The 24097-nt window shown below is 57.6% G+C and overlaps 2 protein-coding genes and 1 non-coding gene across 5 annotated transcripts; all 3 read right to left on the minus strand.

Moving 5' to 3' along the window:
• Nucleotides 1–3872: 3872 nt before the first annotated feature.
• Nucleotides 3873–4034, minus strand: LOC142432826 (U1 spliceosomal RNA). Its single transcript, XR_012780931.1, has one exon. It is a non-coding gene; the product is annotated as a U1 spliceosomal RNA (small nuclear RNA).
• Nucleotides 4035–5640: 1606 nt separating this feature from the next.
• Nucleotides 5641–10445, minus strand: INAFM1 (InaF motif containing 1). Its single transcript, XM_075536295.1, has 3 exons — nt 10361–10445; nt 9833–9882; nt 5641–9333 (listed from the first exon to the last, which is right to left on the minus strand). Exon 3 carries the CDS (start codon nt 6587–6589, stop codon nt 5951–5953), a length of 639 nt encoding a protein of 212 aa, XP_075392410.1. The 5' UTR covers nt 6590–9333; nt 9833–9882; nt 10361–10445; the 3' UTR covers nt 5641–5950.
• CCDC9 (coiled-coil domain containing 9) lies at nt 9764–23845 on the minus strand. Of its 3 annotated transcripts, XM_075536291.1 has the most exons (14): nt 23758–23845; nt 21048–21115; nt 20801–20905; nt 19115–19216; nt 18694–18942; nt 16252–16335; nt 15988–16161; nt 14345–14526; nt 12355–12401; nt 12115–12250; nt 11502–11595; nt 11074–11422; nt 10690–10785; nt 9764–9882 (listed from the first exon to the last, which is right to left on the minus strand). In XM_075536291.1, exons 2-14 carry the CDS (start codon nt 21048–21050, stop codon nt 9779–9781), a joined length of 1725 nt encoding a protein of 574 aa, XP_075392406.1. In that variant the 5' UTR covers nt 21051–21115; nt 23758–23845; the 3' UTR covers nt 9764–9778. The 3 variants fall into 3 exon arrangements, with proteins under 3 accessions (XP_075392406.1, XP_075392407.1, XP_075392409.1); XM_075536292.1 differs by lacking the exons at nt 9764–9882; nt 10690–10785 and adding an exon at nt 13975–14082 and having other exon boundaries at nt 10883–11422; XM_075536294.1 differs by lacking the exons at nt 9764–9882; nt 10690–10785 and having other exon boundaries at nt 10883–11422.
• Between the last annotated feature and the right edge of the window lie 252 nt (nt 23846–24097).

Below are 24097 nucleotides of genomic sequence, written 5' to 3' on the forward strand. Positions count from 1 at the left end.
GATACCTGATCCCATCGACACCTCGTGATCACACAGGCTGGTGTGCTTCTTCCACGTGGGCTTCGTTGCTTCTCAGCTAGATGGCCACGTGTTTGTCTTCAAGCCTTTAAGACCCCAGACGCCATATCTGTAAGGTGGATTTGGCAACGGAACGACAGAAAGAAGGAAAGGCAGAAAACAGTTCCAAAGGTTTACTTCAGAGCGCCCAGGGGGAGGTTTGCGGGTCCCTAAATTGGGGCCAGAGAAGACGTGTCATCTGGGCAAGAGGGGGGAGAGTTTTATAGCCCTTGTCTCAAGAAGAGAGTAGTTGGGAATTGTCCACTGCAACTTTGTTGTCTGCAAATCCCGGGCTAAGCAACAATGTTCTAAGTTAACTGTAATGGTCAGCCTTCTGCAGCTGGCCTGGAAGGCCACCGAAAGGGAAGGGGAGGCCTAGCCTCTCACAGTGTCCTTGAAGTGTTGTCACCAGCTCTGGGTATCTCTTCCCTTGCCTGCCCTGCTAACTCCTGCTTCTGCCTGACAATACCTTTTGATAGCCAGGCACCATCAGCTTTCTAAGCCACATTTGCTAGGCACCCAGTTTTTGTCTTCAGCGATTGTGTTGGGAAGGTGAGCATCACAGGATGCCAGGTTATTAGAACAAAGTGTTCTTGCATTGAGGGAGTACTTGAGTAGAGGCCCAATGTCTGTCTGCTACCTTGATACTTAACATATGTACATAGACCTAGTTCCCTATCATAGTTCTTTCCTCTATTTCCTTTTACTTTCCTCTTATCCCACTATCATGTTCAACCTTCATTTGGGTTTCAGGAATTCCTCTCAGTTACATTGCCCTTGATCAAGCCCTACTAGGCCTCCTAGACCCTCCTCGCCATCTATTTTAGATCACTTGTTGTTCTCTTGTCCCTGGATTTTGTTAACACCCATTTCCTTTTCTCCACCTCCTCCTCTCCCATGTCCCCCTGGAATCGTTGGTCCCATTGTTTACTCCTCCAGATTCCCCCCCCCCCCGCCTATCTTACCTAGATACACCTGCGGAGATAATAATATACACACACAAAAAAAACAAGACAGAGCAAAACAAAGCAACAACAACAAAAAAAGAACAACAAAACCAACAAAAAAGAAAAGCTTGCAAATAGTTCAAGGTCTGTTTGTTGGCCTTTAGGAGTGTTTTCCGGTGAAGTCTGATGGGGTGCCGGTCCTAGCCCCAAAGACTATTTTTGATATTCCCTGGGGACTTCATTGCTCTGTTCCCCTTGATGTTCTGTTGCACGCCCTTAGTGTTTCACCTCAGTGTGTTGGGGTCAGATCAGGCACAATTCCTGCGCTGTGTCTCCAGTGTTGTCCCCTGTAGCACTATGGATCAGTGAGGGATGTCTTGTCTCATAGTGGGGCCCTATTGTCCTCTCCGTGCATTGGCTGCTCTGAGCAGGAATGTCATCCTCAGGGCTTGGTGAGCCAGGATGTGCTCCACTCTCTCTTCCTCCCCCTTCATTTGCTCCTGTGTGCTCTGATCAGACATGTCCCTCTCCCTGTGTTGTAGCTTCAGTGCTGTCCTCTGAAGTGAATTCTTCTGCAGGGAGTGGGGGGCTGTCCACATAGTTGGGATTGGGGAGTGGGTTTGATTTTTTAAGGTTCCATTGGACTGGGATGTGGAAAGCTGGGCAGAGGGCTGGAGAGGCTTGATTTTGTTTAATAGTTTACGCTGTCATTGTTCATTCTATACACAGCAGAGTATGTACCCATTCGAGTTTCTTTATATTTATGTACAATTCAGGGACAGTGATGATCTATGAGCTGTACACCACGCTCACTCTCATTTTCTGAGTTGCTCGTCCCCCTCGGGTTCCTATCTAACCTTTCGAGTTGCCGTGGTCAAGCTGATCCCATAGACTTAGTGGCTTTTAAGAGCCCAGTGCTCAAGGCAGACATTCTTAACAGCTTCAGCTGAATAAGTGTGTGCTTTGAAGACAACTTTGGGGGATAAAAGGAGCTTTGCTGTCTGAGTGGGGTTGTTGCCTTGGGCTGTGAACCACAAGGTCAGTCGTTCCAAACCACCAGCCACTCTGAGGGAGAAAGATGAGGCTGTCTGCTCCCATAAGGATTCACAGCCTTGGCAACCCAAAGGGCCCATTCTACTCTGTCCTACAGGTCTAGTATGAGTCGGAAGGGACTTGATGGCAGTGAGTTTGGAGGAAATTTTGGTGTAAAGATTGAAGATGATCTCAGGGCAATCATTTCAGAGGTTCTTCCTGCCTCCGTGGCTCCAGATGTGGGTTTTATGGGGTTTAAATACTTTTATTGGGGGCTTTTACATCTTTTATCACAATCCATACATCCACTGTGTCAAGCACATTGGCACACATGCTGCCATCACTTTCAAAGCATTCTCTTGCCACTTGAGCCCTTGGTATCAGCTCATTTTCTCCCCTCCCTCTCCCGCCCACCCTCCTTCATGAACCCTTGATAAGTTATAGATTATTATTTCCATATCTTACATCGTCCTCTCTCTCCCTTTACCCACTTTTCTGTTGTTCATCCCCCTGGGAGGGAGTTATATGTTGATCTTTTGGGAGGTTTTTAATTGATTTTTTTTTATTATTGTTTCAGGAGGGAAAGGGGAGAGCGAGGAGGTGCTGAGGGGAGGGGAGGGGAGGAGAACTAGAGAGAACACTGTGGGGAGAACAACAGAGACAAGACAGTGAGTCAGAGATTCAGAGTGAGAGACAGTACTGAGAGACATCAGGGAGAGACAGCTTATATCCTTCAGTCTTGGGTTGGTACTGACGCACAGTATCTAAGACAGAACGAAACACTGCCTGGTCCTGCCCCCTCCTCTCAGCCACTCCTGTTGGAAGTCATGGTTGCAGCCACCGTGTCCCTCCATCTCGAGGGCCTTCCTCTTTTTCACTGACCCTCCACTTGACCAAGCACAATGTCCTTCTCCAAGGACGGGCCTCTCTTGGTGGCATGGCCCAAGTAAGCGTGCTACAGGCTCGCCAGAGCGTTCCGGCTGTACCTCTTCCGAGACAGGTTTGTCTGTTCTTCTGGCTGTCCCTGGGGTAGTGATGCTCTCAGCCAGCCCCCTCATTCCAACGCATCCATTGCTCCCAGGCTTTCTTACTCTTTGTCCAGCGTCCACGTGCACGAGGCCATTGGAAATGGCCTGGCTTGGGGCCGGGCGCTCCTGAGCCCTCAGGTGACAGCATTAAAGAGACGCAAACAGAGACACCTAGAGACCATGAGGAGCGGCATCAGGGAGAGACACGGAGACACACTACTGAGAGGCATAAGAGACAGACATTTGGGGTGGGGGGCGAGAAAGGAAGTGAAGAGGTGGAGGGCCTAGGGCCCAGGGTGGATAGGGTTGGAAGAAAGCTGGGTAACAGAAAGGGGGTGTGTGGCTAGTGGGGACAGTGGGGAGAGGTCCCTCTATTGTACCATTTGCTGGGCTCTAGGACTCTGAGCTAATTTATCCCACAGAATCCAAGCAGGGTTGGGTTACATTTTGCACTAACAAGGTCAGCAGTTCAAAACCAGCAGCTGCTCCTTGGGAGAAAGATGAAGCTTTCTATTCCCATAAGGAGTTACAGCCTTGGGGGAGAGGGCTTGTTCTAAAATTGATATGGTAATGATTATACAATTCTCCTTGGTATAATTGAACGATTGAACTACTGATGTGTATGCTATGTAAATTATGTACCAATAAAACTTAAGGAAAAGAAGAGTTAGTCTTGGAAACCTATAGGAACAATTCTGTCCTGTCCTATAGGGTCACTGAGTCTTGATGGCAGTGAGTTTAGAAGGATGGATAAGGGTGGAGAGAGAGAGAGAGCTTTCTATGCTGTTCTAATGGTTTTGTGTTTTTTTTAAGAAGCGCGAACGCAGTCCCCCACTACCACAAATTATGCAGTCGAGTTTCCCACATTTGGGGAAATCGCAGGGGTCAGCACATCCGGAGTGCAATGGATAAGCCTCGCCCTGGGAAAACCACCTTCGTGATCATGGTATCTCCCCTGCCAGGTAAGTATTAGTTCTAATGGTTTTATATCACTAGCTCATTTAATCCTCGGAGCCTACAAACCCTTGCTATCTTCATACAGGCTCAGAGAGGTTGTGTGGCCTGCCCAAAGGCACACAGCTAGTGAGAAGAGCTGAGGTTTGAACCTGGGTACTTTGGTCCCTAAAGTCCGTGTCCCTAACCACTAGCTTGTGTTGGTGATAAAGGGCTGCTGGCCTCAGCACTGTCCTTTAGTCTACTCTAGGGACTCCCTCTGCTGAGAGAGGGCAGTGGAGAGAGGGAGGACAGGAGAAACCAAGTCACCAGGTTCCAGTCGGATGGAGGAGGCTCAGCTTCACTCTCTGGGGAAGCTTCCAGCTGAGGGGAAGGCTGGAAAGAAAGGCAGCTCCCCACGCGCCAGGCACTGCTCAGAGCCAGGCCTCAGTCTCCAGGGTGGGAAAATGGGCCTGACCCCCTCCAAGCCCTTCAGCAGGATCCTGAGCCTTCCGGCGGCACTGCAGGCCCAAGGGGCTGCAGGCATCTTCGGAGGCAGCACCGACTCAGCTTTTGACTTCTATGTGGGGAAAAGGATGAAGCTTCCTAGTCCTATAAACGAGTTCGTTTCAAAACGAGTTCATTTCAGAACCTCACAAGGGCAGTTCTGTGTCCCACAATCCTACAACTGTTGAGTCAACATCAAATCAGTGGCAGTGAGGTTTTTGGTTCTGGGTGGTTAGAGGTACAGTCTTTCCCTCCTGGATTGGGGAGAAGCCCTCAGAATTGCTCAGCTGCTAAGCAAAAAGGTGACAGTTCAAACACACCAGCCATCCAACAGAGCAAAAGCAAACAAACAAAAAAGCGAGCTAAGCCCATTGCCTTCAAGTTGACCCCGACTCACAGGCCCCCACTACAACGCAGGACGGAGAACTGCCCACTGGTGCCCAAGTCTGTCATCCTCCTGCAAGCTGTCTGCCCCTCTCCCCCACACTGTGCAGAAAACCCCAAGGGAAGCTCTACCCTGTCACCTGGGGTCACGCTGAGGAGGAGCTGGCTCTGTGGCACCTGGCAGCAGCGTCTTGAGAGGTCTGAGTGGCGTCGTCTGGGCCTGACTGCAACTCTCAGAACCCCAGTTCTTACCATCACCCCACCTCTCCCGCCGTCTCCTGTGCTGTATGACACGGTAGGTCCCTGGCATCTCCCCAGAAAATAATTCATCCTGTACCCCAAGCATGAGTACTCCTTGGGAGTCCTTCACGCTGTCTGACCTTCAACTACCGGACTCCAAATAAGTCTCCCCTTCCCCACCCCCAAGCCCAAACCAACCAAACTCACTGCCAGCCAGTTGGGGATGACTCACAGCCACCCTACAGGACCTGGCAGAACTGCCCCGTGGGGGGTTGCGAGACTGTGAACGCTCCACGGACATAGAAAGCGCCATCTTTCTCCCCGAGAGCGGCTGGTGGCTCCTCACACCAATCAAAAACCTACATGGGAGGAAAGCGGGGAAGGCTGCCTACACCCCTAAGAAAGTGGAGAAGGCCGCCCGGTCCACTCGGAGGTGGACTAAGGTCAGACATCAAGAAGGACTTCCTCTAATACACTTGAGGATGGAGGCACACGCATAGACACACACGAGAGGCAGTTGGGGCTGGACTTTATTGCAGATGGACATATGGGCACGGAGAGTCAGGGCCAAGAGGCAGCGGTGGGCTCGGCGCTGAGAATCCTACTGGGAGCAGGGACAGGCTGCCCCCCCACATACACACACGCACTGGCAGCTGCGGAGGGCGGGGTTCCATGCCCCCTCCCGTATTTCAGGAGGGCGACCCGGAGGGAGACGCTGGGCCATGCCATTGAGGGGGCCCAGGCCCACCCGGGGAGGGCCCATCTCCGAGGCCCGTGGGTTACCCGGTCCTGCCCCCGCGGCCTCCGGCGTCTCTCCCGGCGTCAGGCGGCGGCGGCGGCGGGGTCGCGGTGGCGGCGGCGGCGGCTCCGCGGCGGCTCGGGCTGGGGTCGCGGCCCGCCGGGGACCCCCGGGGAGCAGGCGTTGGCGGGCGGCGGGGCGGGCGGCGCGCCGGGGCTGAGGGCGCACGGGGCGGGCGCGCTGGGCGGCGGGCCGGCGGGCGCCGCGGGGGGCCGCGTGGGAACCCAGATGAGGCCGTAGTAGACGGCGAGCAGCACGGCGGCCAGCGACACGCAGAGGAAGTAGGCGCAGACCGGGGCCAGGCGCAGCCAGCGGCCCCGCGGGCCCTCGCTCAGCCCCGCGCTGCCGGGGCTCTCGCCGCCGCCGCCCACGCAGCTCGTGCCCCGCATCCCCGCAGCCCACTCGGTGCGCGGAGACGCCGCCGCCCGCCAGGCCCGCCCCCGCGCCGCCCCGGGCCCCGCCCCTCGGGCCGCCCCCTCCCCGGGCCCCGCCCCCGGGCTCTCTACCTCCCCGGGCCCCGCCCCCGGGCTCTCTACCTCCCCCGTCCCGCCCCCGCCCTCGGGCATCGGGCCTCCTCCTGAGCCCGCCCCCTGCCCATCTTCCCGCCAACCACAGTCCAGGCCACGCCCCCTCCGAGTTTTGGCTCCGCCCCAGTACTTCATAGCTCCTTTTTTTTTTTTTTCTTGTTCCCACCCACTCCCGCGCTTAGCGGACTCCTACCACGCTCTACTGTCACCCCAAAGCCAAAACACCAGACCTACTGCCCTGGAGTCAAGTCGACTCCTAAGGGCCCTATAGATTCTATATAGGTTCTGTAGTATAGAACGGAATAGAACTGCTTCACACAGAATTAAGGAAGCTGCCTCAACGGTTTCCCTTCGCGCGGCTGCTGGGTGCGAACCGCTAACCTTTGGGTTGGAAATCAAACACTTTAATCACTGCGCCACTATTACCGCCCGATCTAATTACGATCTCCACCCCAGGGCTTAGCCCCGCCCTAGTCTTCTAGCCTCCTCCATTACTAGCCCGGCCCCCCACTTTAAGACTTTCCGCTCGCCCCTCCTATTTCTGTCCTTATACAGCCGTCGGATGTCCACCCTTTACCCACTTCTGACCTCAACCCTCAGGTTCAGGTCTACCCTGTTTCCACTTCACAGCTGGTCACAGCCTGCACCCGCACCACGCCCTACAGCTGAGTCGCGCTCCAGACCTGTTAACAGCCTCCAGCTGGTAAAAACCCTCACCTGAACCCACTCCCCTAGGCCAGCTCCTCACTCCTGTCTTAGCACCGCCCCAGCACTTAGGTTGGCAGAACTCTGGCCCTGGCTGCAAGCTCTCAGTGAAACTTATTAAGACCAAGGTAGTCGTGGGATGAACGCAAAGGTCGTCAGTGACCCAAATGGGTGTCAGAAAGGACTCTTAAGACTTGCTCTTGAACGCAAATGAAGACGTGATGGAGGACTGAACAGAACATTTCAAAGGGGGGGGCTCAAGAAGACACAGAGTAAACCGGGTCCTGAAATGTGCCAAATTCTGTAATCAGTAAACCTGAAGAGCATGTTCAGTGTACCCCAAGCTGAAAGAACTGAAGGGGAACTAAAGAAAAGTCAAATCTCAAGTTGCAATAATAAAGGATTCTAGGCAAGACACTGACCAATGAAGGAGGCCTCCAAAGATGGAAGGAATAGAGTCACGGTATTTTAAAAGGACTGGTCGATGGTCAACAATTTCAGGAGGTAACGCAGGATCAAAAACTGATGACATTGAAGGAAGAAGTCCAAGCTGCACTGAAAGTATTGGTGAAAACCGAGGCTCGGACACAATCGGGTTGTTCCAACAAATGGAGGTAGTGCTGGAAGGGCTGATCGTTTAAGCCAAGATGTTTCGAAGACAGCTACTTGGCCAACTGTCTTGCAGGGATTCCTATTTGTGCCCATCCCACAGAAGAGTAGCAATGTTTGGGTTTGTTTGTTTAATGTCGTTACTATTAACATCAATATCCTTAGTATGAAATCATGCTGACGATCCCTCAAAAATGATTGCAGTGGGCACATGGACAATGAACAACCAGAGACTCGAGCCAGATTCATTAGAGGTGCAACAGGGGGTCTCTCATTGCTGATGTCAGATGGATCCTGGCCAGAAGCAGAGAGTAACCAGGAAGGTGTTGCTTGCATTTTCCGAGCTCTGCAAAGGCATTCGACTGTGCGGATCATAACACATTCATGTTTACCGAGAACGGGAATTCCAGAGCACGTCATTGTGCTCATGGACAACAGAATGGGGGGGGGGGGAATACTGCATGGCTTCAGGGTATCCAGGTGATATCCTATCGCCTTATTTCTTCCGTCAGTCTGCTGGCAAGCAATCTGAGAGATGGGACAAGGGGAAGAAAGCCGAGCGAGAGGCATCGGAGAACCAGCAAACCCATGAGGGACAGATGAGGAAACCTTGCTTGCTCAAAGTGGAGAGGGCTGGAGCACTGGCGGACGCAAACTGAACACGACAGCCTTCAGTATAGCCTAACTTCAAGACAGGGGGCTGGAAATCAAACCTCACAACTGGGCCAATGAGCAACAACTTAACAAAAGGAAAAAAAATCAAGTTATCAAGGACTTCACTCCACCTGGCTTCAAATCAACGCTTCCTGAAGCCACCGTCAAGAAACCGACCACTCAAAACCAGAAAACAATAAAAAACAACAAAAAGACATCGACCACTCTTTTGCACTGGGCAAATCAAATGCAAAAAACAAAACACAAAAGACGATTCAGCGTATTTGAAGGATGTCACTTTGCGGACTAAAGCATGCCCGACCCACTTCATGGGTCAGGAATAAGTAAGAGTGCAAAAGAACCGATGGATGTGAGTTATAGTAACATCTGTGTTGGGAGGAGACCGACCAGAATGCGCCTTCCCGGTGAGGATGTGGAGATGTCTGTCCTCTCGTTACTTTGGGCTTGCTTGCTTTCGGAAGTAACTAGTCCCCAGTCCCCGGGGGACGTTACGATGTCTGCTAGGGGGTCAGCAGAGTGGACCGCCCTCAGAGATGGAATGTACTGCCTGCAACGACGGGTACAAAGAGCAATGAGCGAGGCTGGCTGGCGGAGGACCGCGCTGGGGCTCGCTCTACAGGGGTCCCTAACGGTATCAACCAGAGGCTAGGTGCCTAACCACCTGGAAGCGCCTCACCCACACCCCTAAAGAGCCAGGCTCCTCCTGCCACTACCCAGCACCCAGACTCCCAACCCCAGGCTCCAGCAAGGCGTGGCCCCTAGCTCCACCCAGGCACACTCAAGGTCTTGCACCCTGGACTTAGGGGTTCCATGCGAGCTCGGAGAGGGGAGATAAGCCCCGACGTCCCGGCAAGCCCCTCCCAGCAGCGTCTTCAGACATTGGAGGAAGCCTGTAGGAGTGGGGAGGGGGTGTCAAGGGGGTGGGAAAGGGCCAACCTCCCTCGGGTTCCCGCTCATCAGCCCATCAGCCCGCAAGCACAGCAGTCTGCCCCACCCGCACCCCCAGCAGCAGGATCACAGTTCAGAGGTTAGCGGAAGCACAGCGTTTAATTCAAGTCCTTGGAAGTGTCACGGGCTGCGGGCCAGGCCCCAGGTGTGCGCTCCTGGAGGCAGGAAATCCGGCTCGGGGTCTGGCCTTTAGTCCTCCACAGCAGCCAAAAGGGGATGACCCCCAGCCAAAGCCCCAGGTGCCCCCGTCGCAGGGGCCGGACCGTCGCCCTGGGCTCCGCCCCCTGGCAGTTAACCCTCTCCGGGCAGGAGCGTGGCACAAGCAGAGGGCGCGGGAGCGACAGCGGGAGGTTAGCGCGGGGCGCAGCGGCCCGGCGGCGGGAGCGGTCAGCGGGCGGCCCCCGGGGACGGCGCGGCCGCCACCACCTTGCAGAAACGCACCCGCTGGAAGTCGGTGATCTCGGCTGTCTCCTGGGGCTCGGGGCCCGCCTCTGCGGAGAGAAGGGGCGGTCAGCGGCGGGGGGCCTTCGCCCGGCCCCCACCCCCAGTCCACCTTTGCAACAGCTGGACCCACGCTAAACGGTTTACTCGTTTAATCGGCTCAGGAGGCCCACAGAGGCGCGGGCACCCCCTCACACGCCCTCCCTACCGCCCCCACCCTTCTCAGACCCCTGCCAGGCTCCAACAACCAGCCCCACCCACTTGCCCTCCTCCCCCCACCCCATCCCGACCTAATCCATTCCGGTCACCAGCCCCTTCTATTTAACCCCACTCCTGCGGGGTGGGAAGGCCGAGGGGACGAATGGCAGGGCGGGCCTCCGGCTCCCACTCCGCCGGGCCCACCTAGGCTGGCTCAGCCCTTCCAGTTCTAATCCAGCCACACATTCAACCCCGATTTGCTCCAGTGGGCTGCACCCTCAAACCCACCCCACAGTTTAAACTCCCACGCCGCCCCGCCTCCATCCTTACAGCCACTCCGATGAAACTGCCTTTAGCTACTTCCTGCGACCCAGGAAACCTGGAGACTGCTTTCCACACCCCCAACACCCGCAGGAAAAGTCGAACCCCCTTTGCCCCATCCCAACCCTGGCCCCGCCCTCACACAATTTTTCCAAACGTAGTCCGCCCCTTCGCTCCACCCCGGGCCGGCTGACCCCATTCACCCCGGCCGGCCCCATCCCGGCACTCATTGGCCCTCGCGAACACTCTGGTCCCACCCCCTGCGCGACCACATCCTCTCCCTCCCCTCCTCCGAGCAAAAGGGAAGGCGCGCCGGGCGCCAAGCTCACGCCCCGCACCTGGAGCCGCCTCAGACCCCTCCTCCTCTTCAGCTGGCTGGCTTCCTGGGAGGCTGGGCCCAGTGTCTGGGGAGGCAGGGGCCAGCTGGTCACCTCCTAGGGAAGGGGGTGCCCAGTTAGCACCCCTTTTTCCTTGCATGCCCCCAAGCCAGCAGCTTTGAGGGAGTTGGGGGGGCGGCTCATGGACACGCTTAAAGGGGTGAATTCTTTATTGGGAATGGCTGGGGTGGCAGGCAGGCAGGTAGGGAGGGGGAGGAGAGAGTACAGTGAGGCATGGATTGCCCTGCTCCGCCCTGGGGGCTGTGAGGACAGCTGGGGTACACTCCCGCCTGGAGCCCACCCCCAGGGAGCCGTTTCATGCATCCCCGAAAGGCCAGGCCTCACCGGGAGAGGAGGCGCCAGCTGGGTGGGCAGTGCGGGGGGAGTTCAGCTCCATCTCTTCACCCCAGTCAGACACAGGCTGGTGACCCCCATCAGGCGAGAAGGGGCTGGTCAGTAAGGCAGGGGCCTGGGCAGGCATTGGGGTCTCCATAGGCTCACTGGCAGGTTGCCCAGCAGCTTCCTGGGGCTGGTCTGGGGCTGTTTCCTCCTCCTCTTCCTCTTCTTCAGCACCCTCCTCTTCCTCCTCCTCCAACTCTTCCTCGCTCTCCTCCCCACTAATGTCCTCCCACTCCTCGTCCTCCTCCCCCTCATCTTCAGGAGGCAGGTGGGTGGGGGCTGGGGCCTCGGATGCCTAGGGGGGACAAGAGGAAGGCTGGGAGGTAGGCTTGGGTACCCCTGCACCCCCATCTTGAGCTAGGGCCCAGTCATACCTGTGTGTGCAGCTCCTTGGGAGGAATGGGCTGGGGGGGCTCTGGAGATGGGGCTGCCGCCTCCTTGGTCTGCTCCCAACGGTCATCATGGTCACTGAGGGGGCAGGGAAAGGGGTAGGGCCTAGGTGGATAGCAGGAGGGGCTACAGGCCTCAGCTAGGGGTGGGGGCAAGAGGACCCAGCTGAGGGGAGTACCTAGCTGGGGGATGGGAACAGGTGGAGGCCCTGGGTGTCACAGAGGCAGGTAGCTGAACGGGGTCCACAAGGGAGGAAGGGACAGATCAGGGTTCAATAAAGACCTGATCCCCACCCCACCCCCACACAAGGACCAAACCAACCGAGATGAGAGAAACAGGCCAAGCACAAGACAGACGCGGACAGAGTCACACACACAGCTATACCAGCCCCCCAAAACCCACTGCAACCAAGTCTGTTCTGACCCAAGGCCACCCGGCATGTCACAGAGCAGGCCTGTCCCTTGGGTTTTCTTGGCTCCGAGTTTTACAAGGAAGATCACCAGGCCTTTCTTCTGTGGTGCCCCTGAGCTGCCAACCTTTAGCAAACCACCTGCAGTACCCAGGGGGTACCCGGACAGTGGGGATGGGGGGTCCCACCTATAGGCACGTGGGGCTGCCTTGGCTGGGGGCCGGCTGTTCTTTCTCCTCCTGCGGCTGTTGATCTCGGCTTTGTGGTGAGACAGGAACTCCCCGAAAGTGGGGGGCTTGGGAGGCCGGGCCCAGGGCTGGTCATCTGCAAGAAAACCAAGGGGTGGTCTTTGGCATGTGGCCCATGCCACCAGCCTACCCTCACAGCCCAGAGGGATGTCCCGCCCGGGTCCTGGGCTAGCCACTCACCTGAGCCAGCTGATGGTTCAAGGACAGAGGCCGGGCCATCTTTGAACCTGGAGAGCAAGAAAGCGGATGAGCTGGTGGTGTTGGTGAGGGGAGGGGGCGGAATAGAGGGAGCAGGAGAGCAGGAAGTGAAGAGGGAGAACAAGACAAAGGCCGGGGCCAGACCCAGGGTTCAACAAGGAGAAAGGGTCTGAGTGGCGGGCAAGAGGCCAATGACGATACCAGTGTGACTCCTAGACAATCACAGGCAGAAAGAGCGGAATTGGGGCCCCAAGGCAAAAGTCTGGGGTGACTAGACCCTTTGAAAATGTACGAGGCCCACCGTTTCCCTCTGACCCCCTTTCCTGTCCCCAAGCACAAGGGTTCTCCCACCCCTGCTCCTGCCTTCAGGCCTCTGCAGCTACTGTTCATTGAAGGCCCTGCCACTTCCCCTGGAAGCTCCCACAACTGGCTCCGTCCCACGCCTCCTTCAGGCCCCAGAGGAGCGGGCTCCCGGCCCGCCCAGGCCCCAGTTCACTGATTAAAAGAAGAGTCCCATAGGAACCCGGGGCCTGCGTTGGGCTGCTATCTAACCACAAGGTCAGCCATTTGAGACCACCAGCCACTCCAGGGGAGAATGCTGAGGCTTTTTACCCCTGTAAAGAGTTAAGTCTCAGAAACCCACAAGGGAAGTTCTACCCTGTCCTATAGGGTCGCTGTACATTGGAATCCACTCGAAGGCAGTGGGTTTGGGGTTTTTTTTGGTTTTAGGAAATCCTATGCACCTTAAAAAACAACCACTTCATCTCCATGAAACCAAACTGTTGATGACAACTTTAAAGATGGGGGACGGTAAGGGAGCAGGGAAACTAGAGGACGGGAAATGGAGTGACCAGGAGGGAAACTAGAAACCTGTTCCCACAGAGTGGAGGAGGTCTCACCAATGTCGCTGAACATGGGCAGCGATGGGTGAATGGGAACCTCCACTGCCGTGACACCTTCACCAAAAACACTAAAAACTCAAGAGGCATAAGGAAATGCCGGATGCATGAGAGAACAGAAGGTGGAATGAAACTTACAGGAGTTTTCCAAAAGCCGTCTCTCAGAGGGAGAGCTGGTTTCCCCTCCAGTGTCCTCACCACACATAGAGCAGGGCAGGGGCAAGCCCGGCCTGCGGGCCGCAGAGAGCCCACACCATCACCACTCCCGGCTAACGGCCCCAGCACACAGCGTACCACCGGGAAGCCGTTCCAGCCGCCACGTTAGGAGTGAGTTCATTAAATGAGCAAATACGACCGACTAGTTTGGAAGAGGATCGTTCTGCATGGCCCGTCCAGGATGTAACAAATTCCCAAATGGCCCTTGAGAGAGAGAAAAAGGTTCCCTGCTCTGCCTTGAAGCTTAACTGGCCAGTTTCTAGGACCCTTTGGGGATCTGAGGATCCAAATGGCACCGGGGGACAAGATGGCAGGAAGGCCCCAACAGAAGACCAGGAAAGTGGAAGTGGGTGGCTGAAGGGCAGCCTGGAAGACAGAAGGGAGGATGAAAAGGCTGGCTGCCAGTCCCGTGTCCCTCCCTTGGAATTGACGGCCCTGCCCCTGGCTGTGGGCTTTGCAGTAGCATCCACCAGCAGGCAGAGCTTACCTCCCTGCCCAGTGCTGTTGGGCCTGTAGACATGTATCAATTTGCCCTCTGGCGCCTCTCCCTGCTGTGACAAGTGCACCCCCTGGGCCTGCGCACTGGGATGAGCACCTGTGGAGCAGAGCAGTCAAGAGCCACCTCCCACCCCCCGCTAGGCATCCAGCCAGACCTGCTGGACCCAGCTGCCCCGGAACACTGAGCGGTAATGGGGCCATTTTATGCTACTGAGATGGGATGCCGGTTACACAGCACGACCAGAGCAGTCACTGACTGATACACAGGATGGAAAACTAAGAAGAGAAAGACAGAGGAGGCAGAAGTGGGGGGCAAGGTCAAGGAGCCACTGGGGCCCAGCGAGGGTGGGGAGACTCACATCCCCTCGGTCTTCTCAGCATCCCACTCACGCCGCCACTGGCCGGTGGGCTTCCGATGCCTCTCTAGCCGCTCCTGGTCGATCTTCTCCCGCTCCTGCTTCCAGCGCAGGTACTCCAACCGCTCCCGGCCAGTCATGGCCAGCGTCATGTCACCAGCACCTCCCAGGCCTGCCCGGCGCCCCTGCTCCAGGGCAACAGCCAGTCAGGGAGGGCTCTGTTCCACAGGCAGGGCTGACTCCCCTGGTCCTTGTAAACTCATAAGGTGAAGCCACTGCCCAAGGCCACACAGGGTGACTACTGGCCGGGATGAGAACGTGGCCCATGATAAGGGCACCGCCTCCAGGAAGCCGGCTCAGATCACACCTCCTTTCTGACCCTCCCCTCTCAATCCCCTTGCCCTGCCTGATTTTCCTTCCCCACACCTGCCGCTACCTGCTGCCTCATATACAAGAAGGCCCCGGCTTACAACAGGGCTCCAAGCCACTGTGGACCAGACCACAGCGGGCTGACAGTCTGGGAGCAAATGTCTGGGGGTGGAGACGGCCGCGGGATACCCTACACTCGGCAACACTATGTTCTAGAGGTCTGCACGGAGCCTGCAGTGATGTCCTTAGGCTGGGGACCACCTGTACTGGCAGGTCACTGCAGCTCTCCCCCCAGGCTTGCCTCCCAGCAGCACGCCTCTCAGAAGGCTAGGGGCTGGGCCTGGTCGTCATCGGGCACTTAGAGCCCTAGCCTGGTGGGTGCCCAGGAAATGCCCAGTTAATGACACCAGGTGACGGTGACATGCCTGACAGTAACTGATAATTAAGGCCATTGGGACAAGCACGAGGGTCAGCATTTGGGGTGAACTTGTCTCTCCCTCCTCCCGGTAGCACTGACCCCCCTCTTTCGGACCCTGCACATGGTGGGTGTCCACAAATGTTCTGCCGAGAACCAGGGGGGCCTTGAGCCAGTGGGTGCCAACCTGCCCAGGTCGCCAGCGAGTCGCCTTCGACTCAGGCGGGGGCCCCCGTGTGTGTATGCGGGGAGAGCCCCTACGGGTCCTCCTGGCGGATTTTCTGGAAGGTGTTAGGCCTTTCTTCCAACTTCCCTCTGGGTGGACTCAAACAGCCAAGCTTTAGGCCATTGGTTGCCCCCACCGGCGGGCCCCTCACAGCAAAGAGAGCACACACCACAAATACATGGTTACTGCCACCCTGCTCGGCCCGCAGAGAGCCTGGCACGCCCGAGCGGTGGGCTTTCAGCTAGCACAAAGGTTGGCCGGGCTGCAGAAGAAAGGCCTGGCTGGCAGCCTGCTTCCCCATGGAGCAGGTCAACTCTGTGACGCCAAGGGGTCACCGGGACGCCACAGCATCCTCCCACTGTCCCCAAGTCAGTTGCAACTCACAGACAACCCATAGGGCAGAGAACTGCCCTGCGGGGCTCCTGAGGCTGCAAATTGGCATGCACCCTGTCAGCCTCATCTTTCTCCTGCAGAGTGGCCGGTGGGTCCGAACCACCCACCTCACGGTTGGCCACCAGTCCCTGTTAACTGCTATGCCACCAGGTCTCCTCTAATCGGCAGGTAAGATGAAGCCCCTGCCCGCTCACTGCCACCCGGGTAGTGCGGAGCATCCAGGAACCGTAGCCCAGCACCCACCTGCCGCTCCTGTTCCAGGCCGCAGCGCACCCGTTCAAAGTCGGAGCCCCCCCAGTTGCGCCCGTGCCGACGGCTGCCCCCTCGGCGGTCCCGCTCCGACTCCTCCAGGGGTCCTCCGCGCCGCCGGGGGTCGTCCAGGAAGTTCCGCACGGGGTTGGGCTCCTGCACCCCCTCCTGCGGACGGACACAGGAACGGGGAGGCATTGGCGGTGTCCCTAGGTGGGCGGCCCCGGCCCCCCGCAGGCAGGACAGGGACGCACTGACCCTCTGGTTTCGCTCATACTCCGCAATCTTCTCCATCTCCTCGTTCATCTTCTCGATGTTCTGCCGGCGCCGCTCCTCCCACTCCTGGGGGGGCGAAGGGGGGTGGGAAACGACAACACTGGACAGAAAGTCACCCATCAGTCCGTCCCGCTCGGCCTGCAGGTTTGTTACATTCTCTGGGCCACAGGAGAGCTAGCATGTCCCTTCAGGGAGCTTGCTCGCCACAGAACTCCAGGACCGGCAGCTCTCGGAACAGGGGCTTGTCCACCAACTTCCACGGAGCCACCAAGTGCTCACAAGAGCCAGCGGGTGGAAACCCCCCAAGGTGACTGCATAAACAGAGTGGGCCCCCTCCCCACCATGGACTCAGTCAGAGAGGGGGAGCCCGGGCACGTGCCACCACAAGCACCGGGAAAACCTGCCGAGTGACATCTGTCGGTCACAGACGGGCAGATGCCACCCAACTCACACGGACTGTCAGGCTTAGGCAAATGCCTAGTACCTGCCAGGGGCAGGAGAGGAGTCACTGCAGAGCGTGACAGAAAGTTCTGGAAACATCAACGTGGCCTGGGCATTGAGGTGGCAGGTGTTTTTTTTTGTTTTCTTTTCTTCTTTTACATTTTATTAGGGGCTCATACAACTCTTATCACAATCCATACATATACCTACATCAATTGTATAAAGCACATCCCTACATTCTTTGCCCTAATCACTCTCAGAGCATTTGCTCTCCACTTAAGCCCTCTGCATCAGGTCCTCTTTTTTTTTTCCCCTCTCTCCCCGCTCCCCCCTCCCTCATGAGCCCTTGATAATCCACAGATTGTTATTTTGTCATATCTTGCCCTATCTGGAGTCTCCCTTCCCCGCCCTTCTCTGCCGTCCATCTCCCAGGGAGGAGGTCACATGTGGATCCTTTTAGTCAGTTCCCCCTTTCCAACCCACTCACCCTCCACTCTCCCAGCCTCGCCCCTCACACCCCTGGTCCTGAAGGTATCATCCACCCTGGATTCCCTGTGCCTCCAGCTCCCATATGCACCAGTGTACAACCTCTGCCCTATCCAGTCCTGCAAGGTAGAATTCGGATCATGGTAGTTGGGGGGAGGAAGCATCCAGGATCTGGGGGAAAGCTGTGTTCTTCATCGGTACTACCTCACACCCTGACTGACCCATCTCCTCTCCTAAACCCCTCTATGAGGGGATCTCCATTGGCCGACACTTGGGCCTTGGGTCTCCACTCTGCACTTCCCCCTTCATTCACTATGGTGTGTGTGTGTGTGTGTGTGTATATATATATATATATATATATATATATATAGTGGCAGGTGTTTTGTAGGTATGCAAAACCCACCCCCTCCAAGGAAAAAAAAGATGAACAAGATTGGGGGATACCGAACAACTAATGAGTTAAGGCTGACTGAAAGGTCAGCAGTTCAAACCTCCCAGCTGCTCCTCAGGAGAAAGATAAACTGCTGCCTCAGGAAAGACTCAGTCTGGGGAACAGCAGGGAGCTGTTACTTCTACCCCATCCTCTTGGGTCACTATGAGCTTGGTTTGTTTTTTTTTTGGGGGGGGGGCATGGTCGTGGCTTGATATAGCCAGCTGCCTGGCTTTCCACCAACAGATTGCCGAGCGGTGATGAACCCAAGTGAACTTCCCATGAGCCAGACCCCAGGGGCATCAGTGAGCTGGTTTGGACCAGGGGCAGGTGAGCCTCACCTGTGGGGTTCAGTCTATGAGCGAAATGAACTTGCCCCTTCCTTCAGCCTTGGTGTTTTGGGGGTCTTATTGTTCTAGCAGCGCAGAGTGTGCAGACCCCACACCAGCTCATCAAGGTCAGGCTGCTTAGTCATCTTCACGGGGACTCCTCCCTCTTGCCCCAAAGTAAAAGTCCAGAGACTCAGCGAGAGGAAGGGGGCTGCCCAAGGGTGCCCGAGAATGGGACCAGGTTGTACCCAAGTCCAGGGAGGCGATAGGCCACCATGCTGGACGGACGTCTGTGCCCTGCTCACCTGCAGGCAAAGCCTTTGCTCCCCACAAACCAACCCCACCAGGGATGGCGGCAAATCACACAGAGATTGCCCAGGGCACTCACCGAGCACACCAGACAGGACAGGGAGACAGACACATGGGATGCGCAGAAGCAGACAGACAGACAGGTGAATGGGGGAAAAGAGATGGAGCAGGAGGAGCACACGCTACAGAGCGGGGAAAGGGAGATACGAAAAAAGTGTGCTGAGGAGAGGGACAGGACAGGTCGGGAGAGGGAGGCAGAGCCGAGTGAAGGGAGGCTGGAGGGAGCCCCAGACAGACAGGCAGACAGGCACGCTGGCACGCCACACGAAGGGGCCATAACCCAGGCTGAGAGAAAGTGAGCTGCAGGGGCAGCAGGAAACCCACCAGGGGGTCGCCCGGCAGAGGACCCAGCTCCCTGCCAGCTCCTACCTTGGATTTACGGTCAGCAGCGGCAGTGGCGGGGGCATCTCCACTCCCGTCGAGATGAGGGGCTCCCCGGCCCCGGCCTCTCCGGCCACGGCCCCCGGCCCCTCCTCGAGGCTGCTCTCCCGGGCTCTCCTCCCAGTTTCGGGCTGCACGGCCTGCACCAGCCCGGCCCCCTCGCTGAGGGGAGGGCCGGCTCCCTTTGCTGGGCCCTGGGGGCCGAGGGGACCTCCGGGAGGGACCCAGACACGCCTCCTGAGAGAAGAGGAGCAAAAGGGTCATCCATCACGAGAGCAGGGTGCCCAGGAGATCCCAGGCCAGGGAAGGCAGCTGCCTGGATGGAGGCCACCCACAGACTCCTGGGTTCCAGGCCTCCTCCCTTCTCAGGGGCCCCCACCCCCCCAACCCCCATTGGTGTCCTGCTTACCATCTCAACTGCCACATTCTCCTTTTCCACTAGGCGGCCCTTCCGGGGTGCTGTCACCGCCACACCCTCCAGCTCAGCTTTCTTCCGGTCCTCCTCAATCTCCTGGAGCAAAAGGATGGGGTCTCAGGGTCGCAGCTGGCTGGGCCCCCATAACACTACACCCAAACCCAGGCCTCTCTCCTGAGCGCTACAGCACGCACACAGGCACACACTCACTCAGGACCCTCCCATGGTACCGGCCTCTGTGTACCAGCCAAACCAATCTCCCCCCACAACTGACAGGGTCCTGTGCCCTCCTCCCAGCCTCCCCAAGGCGAGCTTCTGCCGTCTCCATGGTCCCAGAACATACCAGGCCGGGGTCTGCCCCAGGGCCTTTGCATGTGCTGTTCCCTCTGCCAGGAACACACTTCCTAACGCCTTCTCCTCTAGGGCTCAGCTCCCTTGTCCCTGGCCAGACTGGGTCTGCCTGGCCAGCCTGCCTCTATTCCCCACTCCCTGGTGTCATGTGGTTTCTGCTTGCCTGCTGCCTTCCTTTCTGCTGGGGGGCAGGACCTTTGGCCTTGCTCACTGATATAACCCCCACCCCACCCCGGAGTTTCGAACCATGCCCAGCACACAATAGGCCAGCCAGCTTGTGTTCTGCTTTGAATAAATCCGGGGAACACCCAGGTTCCCATCGCCTTAGACAAAGCCCCAGGTCTCTCTTCCTTTTCTTCCCCCCTCCCGTCCCCCTCCGGCTCCCAGTCCCATCCTTCTGCCCAGAGTAATCTGGTGACTCCACCCCCTCCTCTCCCTCCCCTCTGCTGCCTCTCTGGCACCTGGTCTCCAGTATCATCACCTTCCGAGAATCGACCACCCATCAGCCGCTGGCAGACTCATCCTAAAAGGGTGTGCTGACACAGCCCTGCCCCAGCTCAAAGCCCTCCGTGGCTCCCCAGTGCCCTCAGGGGAGTATGCCCGCATTCACAGCGTGCCCCTGGGGCCCAGCTGCACCACATTCGACAACTAGACCACAAGCCTGACCTAGCACCATCACCGCGATCCTGACTCAAGGCACACCTCAACAGTGAAGCCAGGGGGGCTCTCTGAGCTGTCGCCTCTACAGAAGCCGTTCACCCAGCCTTTCCCCCACAGTGTGCTGGGTGGGTCTGAACTACCAATCTCAGGTCAACTGTCGAGCACAAATCATTAGTGCCCCTGCCAGGGAGCAACCCACTAACCGAGCAACGCTCGCTTTCCTGCTTTGAAACTTCCACCCCAGCTGACCCCAAGACCTGGGGCACGCTCCTCTCTCCTTTCCAAATGGCTGGCTTCCCGCTACCCTGATGGCCTCAGACGCCCCCTCCTCCAGGAAGCCCTCCTTGATGATCCATAGGCTGGGTCAGGCACCCCTTCTGGGCTCCTACATCCGGACCCTGGGTCCCCCTGGGTCCCACTCAGCACAGGGCCTGATGCAGTGAAGGCCCAGGTGAAGACGTGAGTGAGTGAATGAATGATGGATGGATGGAAGGGAGGGAGGGAGGGAGGCCAGTCTGATGGCAGGCCAGGTTAAGACATTGCTCCTGGGAGCCATGGGTGTCATGGGAAGGTTTTAACGGTGGGAGCGAGGAGGTCAAAGTGAAAGTCTGGGAAAACTCACAGCGGGGAAGAGAGGGGAATGGGTCTCCCAGGGCAGGGCTAGGGCACCTGGTAGCGCCGCATAAGGGCCTCGTTCTTCCGCCTCAGGGCCTCGATCCTCTTGTCTAACTCAGCATCCTTCTCCTCCTTCGATTTCAGATCCAAGGTGGCTGCCTGCAAGGGGAGGCAGTGGGGGCTTGGTCTGAGGACTCCGTCCATCCCAGAGTGAGTCACCCCTGGCTCTGAGGGTTAGGCACCCCAGTTGCTCCCTCTTCCCCTGACACAGAGATTTTGGGAAGCCAGCTGTCCATCTCACCATTCTGTGGCTGCCCGGGGGCCCCAGACCCGGCACACCTGCAGATTCCACGTGGCAATTGGGGGCTCCTGAGGAGTAGAAAGGACAAAGAGGGATGAGGCCAGCCCCTCCCAGTCATTCTGCTCCAAGTCACCAGCTCTCAATCCCACTCCCGCTTTTTGAGGTACGAGAAGCCCCACTCCCTGGAAGGACTTGGCCTGGCATTTGGGCTGCCAACCCAGAGGGCTGCCAATGGGACCCACACAGTCCCTCCTCAGAAGACAGCTGAGACAGCTGGCTCCTGGCTCCAGACTGACATGATGGCGGCAAGCTTGTATTAAACTGATGTGTCCTAACACTGAGTCAGGAGAAGAGACTGAAGTGGTCAAGGGCTTTGTCCTGCTTGGATCCACAATGAATGCTCACGGAAGCAGCGGTCAAGAGATCACACGACGCACAGCATGGTGCGAATCTGCTGCACGAGACCTCTTTATAGATCGTTGAAGAGCAAGCGTGGTACTCTGAAGGCTAAGGTGTGCCTGAGCCCAGCCACGGTGTTCTCAATCGTCTCAAACGCAGGTGCAAGTTCGACATGGAGTTAGACAAGACCGAAGATGAATCAATGAATTTGAACTACACTGCTGGCAAAGAATATCGAAAGGACCATGGGCTGCCAAAGGAAGAGACGTGCGTTGGACAAAGAACAGCCTGAATGCTCCTTAGAAGCACGGATGGCGAGACTTCATCCTAAGTATTTTTGGGCATATTGCCAGGAGAGACCAGGCCCTGGAGCAGGACATCCTGCTGGGTCGAGTAGCAGGGCTGTGAGAAAGAGGAAGACCCTGGACGAGAGACCCTGGACTGGCCCAGGAGATTCAAGCTCACGTGTGAAGCTGGCGCAAGCCGGCGCGTTGTTTCATTCTGCTGTACACTGGGTGTCAGGAATCAGACCTTTCTTCCCAGTCTAGCTTGGTCTGAAAGCTCTGCTGAAACCTGCCCAGCATAAAATCAAAACGCAAGCCTCCACTGACCGCCAGGGGGTGGCTGCATCGGAGGTGCTGGAAGGCTAGAATTCTACCGTTGACTCACTAATGGCCCCTCCCTACCCAATGCAGGTGAGTTGGTTCTGCCTCACAGAGCTCATGCATGGTGGGGTAGAACTGACCCACAGGGTCTGTAACACAGAGGCAGATGCAGCTTCCTCCTCTTTCTCCCAAGCAGCAGCTGGTGTGTTCCAACCACGGAGCTTTCTTTCATCAGCCCAACTCTTAACAGTGCACCAGGGAAGCGCCTTGTATACCCCATACACTCACCCACTGCCTTAAAGTCGATCACGACTCATCATGACCCCATAGGACAGAGTAGAATTGTTCCTTAGGGTTACCAAGGCTGTAAATCATCACGGGAGCAGACAGCTGGATCATTCTCCCTCGGAACGGCTGGTGGGTTTGAACCGCCGATCGTGCAGTTAGCAATGCAACACCAAACCCATTGCGCCACCAGGGCCCCTTACGACAGCCGCGTGACCCTTTCCGATCCCAGCCCAGCCAAAGAACACATTGCAGGCCCACCTAGGCAATGCTCTGGCTGCCCCCAGTACTTAGGGATATATCTCAGCACTGCGACCAGCCAGTTTCCACACATCTGGGGTTGGAGGCTGAGCTCCAGTCCCCACTTCTCGCCCTTCAAAAAGCTCCCCTCATTTCCCGCCCCTCAAAAAGAACTATACAAGAAAGCCCCTTGACCTGGTGATAGATCCCGGCCACACCCACATCCAGGCAAACTTTCTAGCTCCACCCCTTTTACAACCTGCTCCGCCTCGCTGCCCCAGCCCAAAGGGTACATTCCAAACCTAGTCTTCCCTTAGGGAAGTCCCAGCCCTAGCCCAGCACCCGTAAAGGTGCCCGGTACCCACCGGCTGGGCTCCGCAGTGACCATTCTATCCACCCTGGCACGGACAAGACGTTCTATGCCCGCTGCTCCTAAAGACACCGCCCTGCCCCTAACCAGCTGGCGAAATTCCCAGTCTACCTGCTGGCCCCACCCCCCGACTCCCTAGGCAAGTCCAGAACCCACCCACACCTTCGCAAGTAAAAGCCCCGCCCCTAGTTTCCCAGGCAGGGCCCTAGGCACGCCTCCGAATTGCCCGATTTTATCCTCCGGACCAGGACCTTCTTCCGTCCTATCTGGCTCCGCCCCCTGCTTTCCCTAGTCAAGGTTACAGCCCAGCTCCAGCCTTCCCTCCAACGCCCTGGACACGCCCCTTCTTCCCGCAAAACTTTCTGGCCGCGCCCCCAGCACTCCCGCCAGCAGCGCGGTCCCACCCCCACCGACCGAGCATCGTCTGATGGCCCCACCCTTGGCTCCGCCCAGGGCTTGTCGGGGAATGCCACTCACTTTTAACTCGGGCCAACTTGCTGGCCACGCCCCCAGCACGGCCGACCACACTCTGGCCCCGCCCCAGTTTCTCAGCAGGCTTTCTAGCCCCGCCCCACGCCGAGGGGCAACTGTGTGGTCCCGCCCCCAGTTCCGGCCCCGCCTACGCATTGGTCCGCCCCGGCCCCGCCCATTCAATTAGGTCCCGCCCCACCAGCGCCCCTCAAGCTTCCCATGTGGGCGTCAAGTCCCCGCCCCCCGCGGAGTATGCTGCCCCACCCCGCGGGCTGCCCCCACGCAGGGCGCCAGGCCCCGCCCTCCCCGGGCGCGCTCCCGGCCCCTCGCCCGCTCGCACCTGTCCCGGAGACCCGGCGGCGCCCGTGACTTTAGCTCGGTCGGCCTCCGCGTCCGCAGCTCCCGGGCCCCACGCGTCACTTCCCACCAGCACCACGTGAGGAGGAGAAATAAAGAGCCTCACTTCCGGTCCCCGCGGCCTGCTTCCGGGAGCCTTAAAGGGGCCGCGCACAAGAAGCGGGAACTGGGTAACTGCTTAGGGGTACCCAGTTTGCTTAGGGAAGTTTGTTCAATTTCTAGTTCCCTGGATTCACTTTGCCAGAGAAATGGGACCTCTGCCTATACTTGCAGCCCCCATATTCCTGGGCCCTGACTCCTGAGAGCCTCATCTGCTCTGATCC

This window comes from Tenrec ecaudatus, chromosome 18 (assembly GCF_050624435.1).
Source record: "Tenrec ecaudatus isolate mTenEca1 chromosome 18, mTenEca1.hap1, whole genome shotgun sequence".
Lineage (NCBI taxonomy): Eukaryota > Metazoa > Chordata > Mammalia > Afrosoricida > Tenrecidae > Tenrec > Tenrec ecaudatus.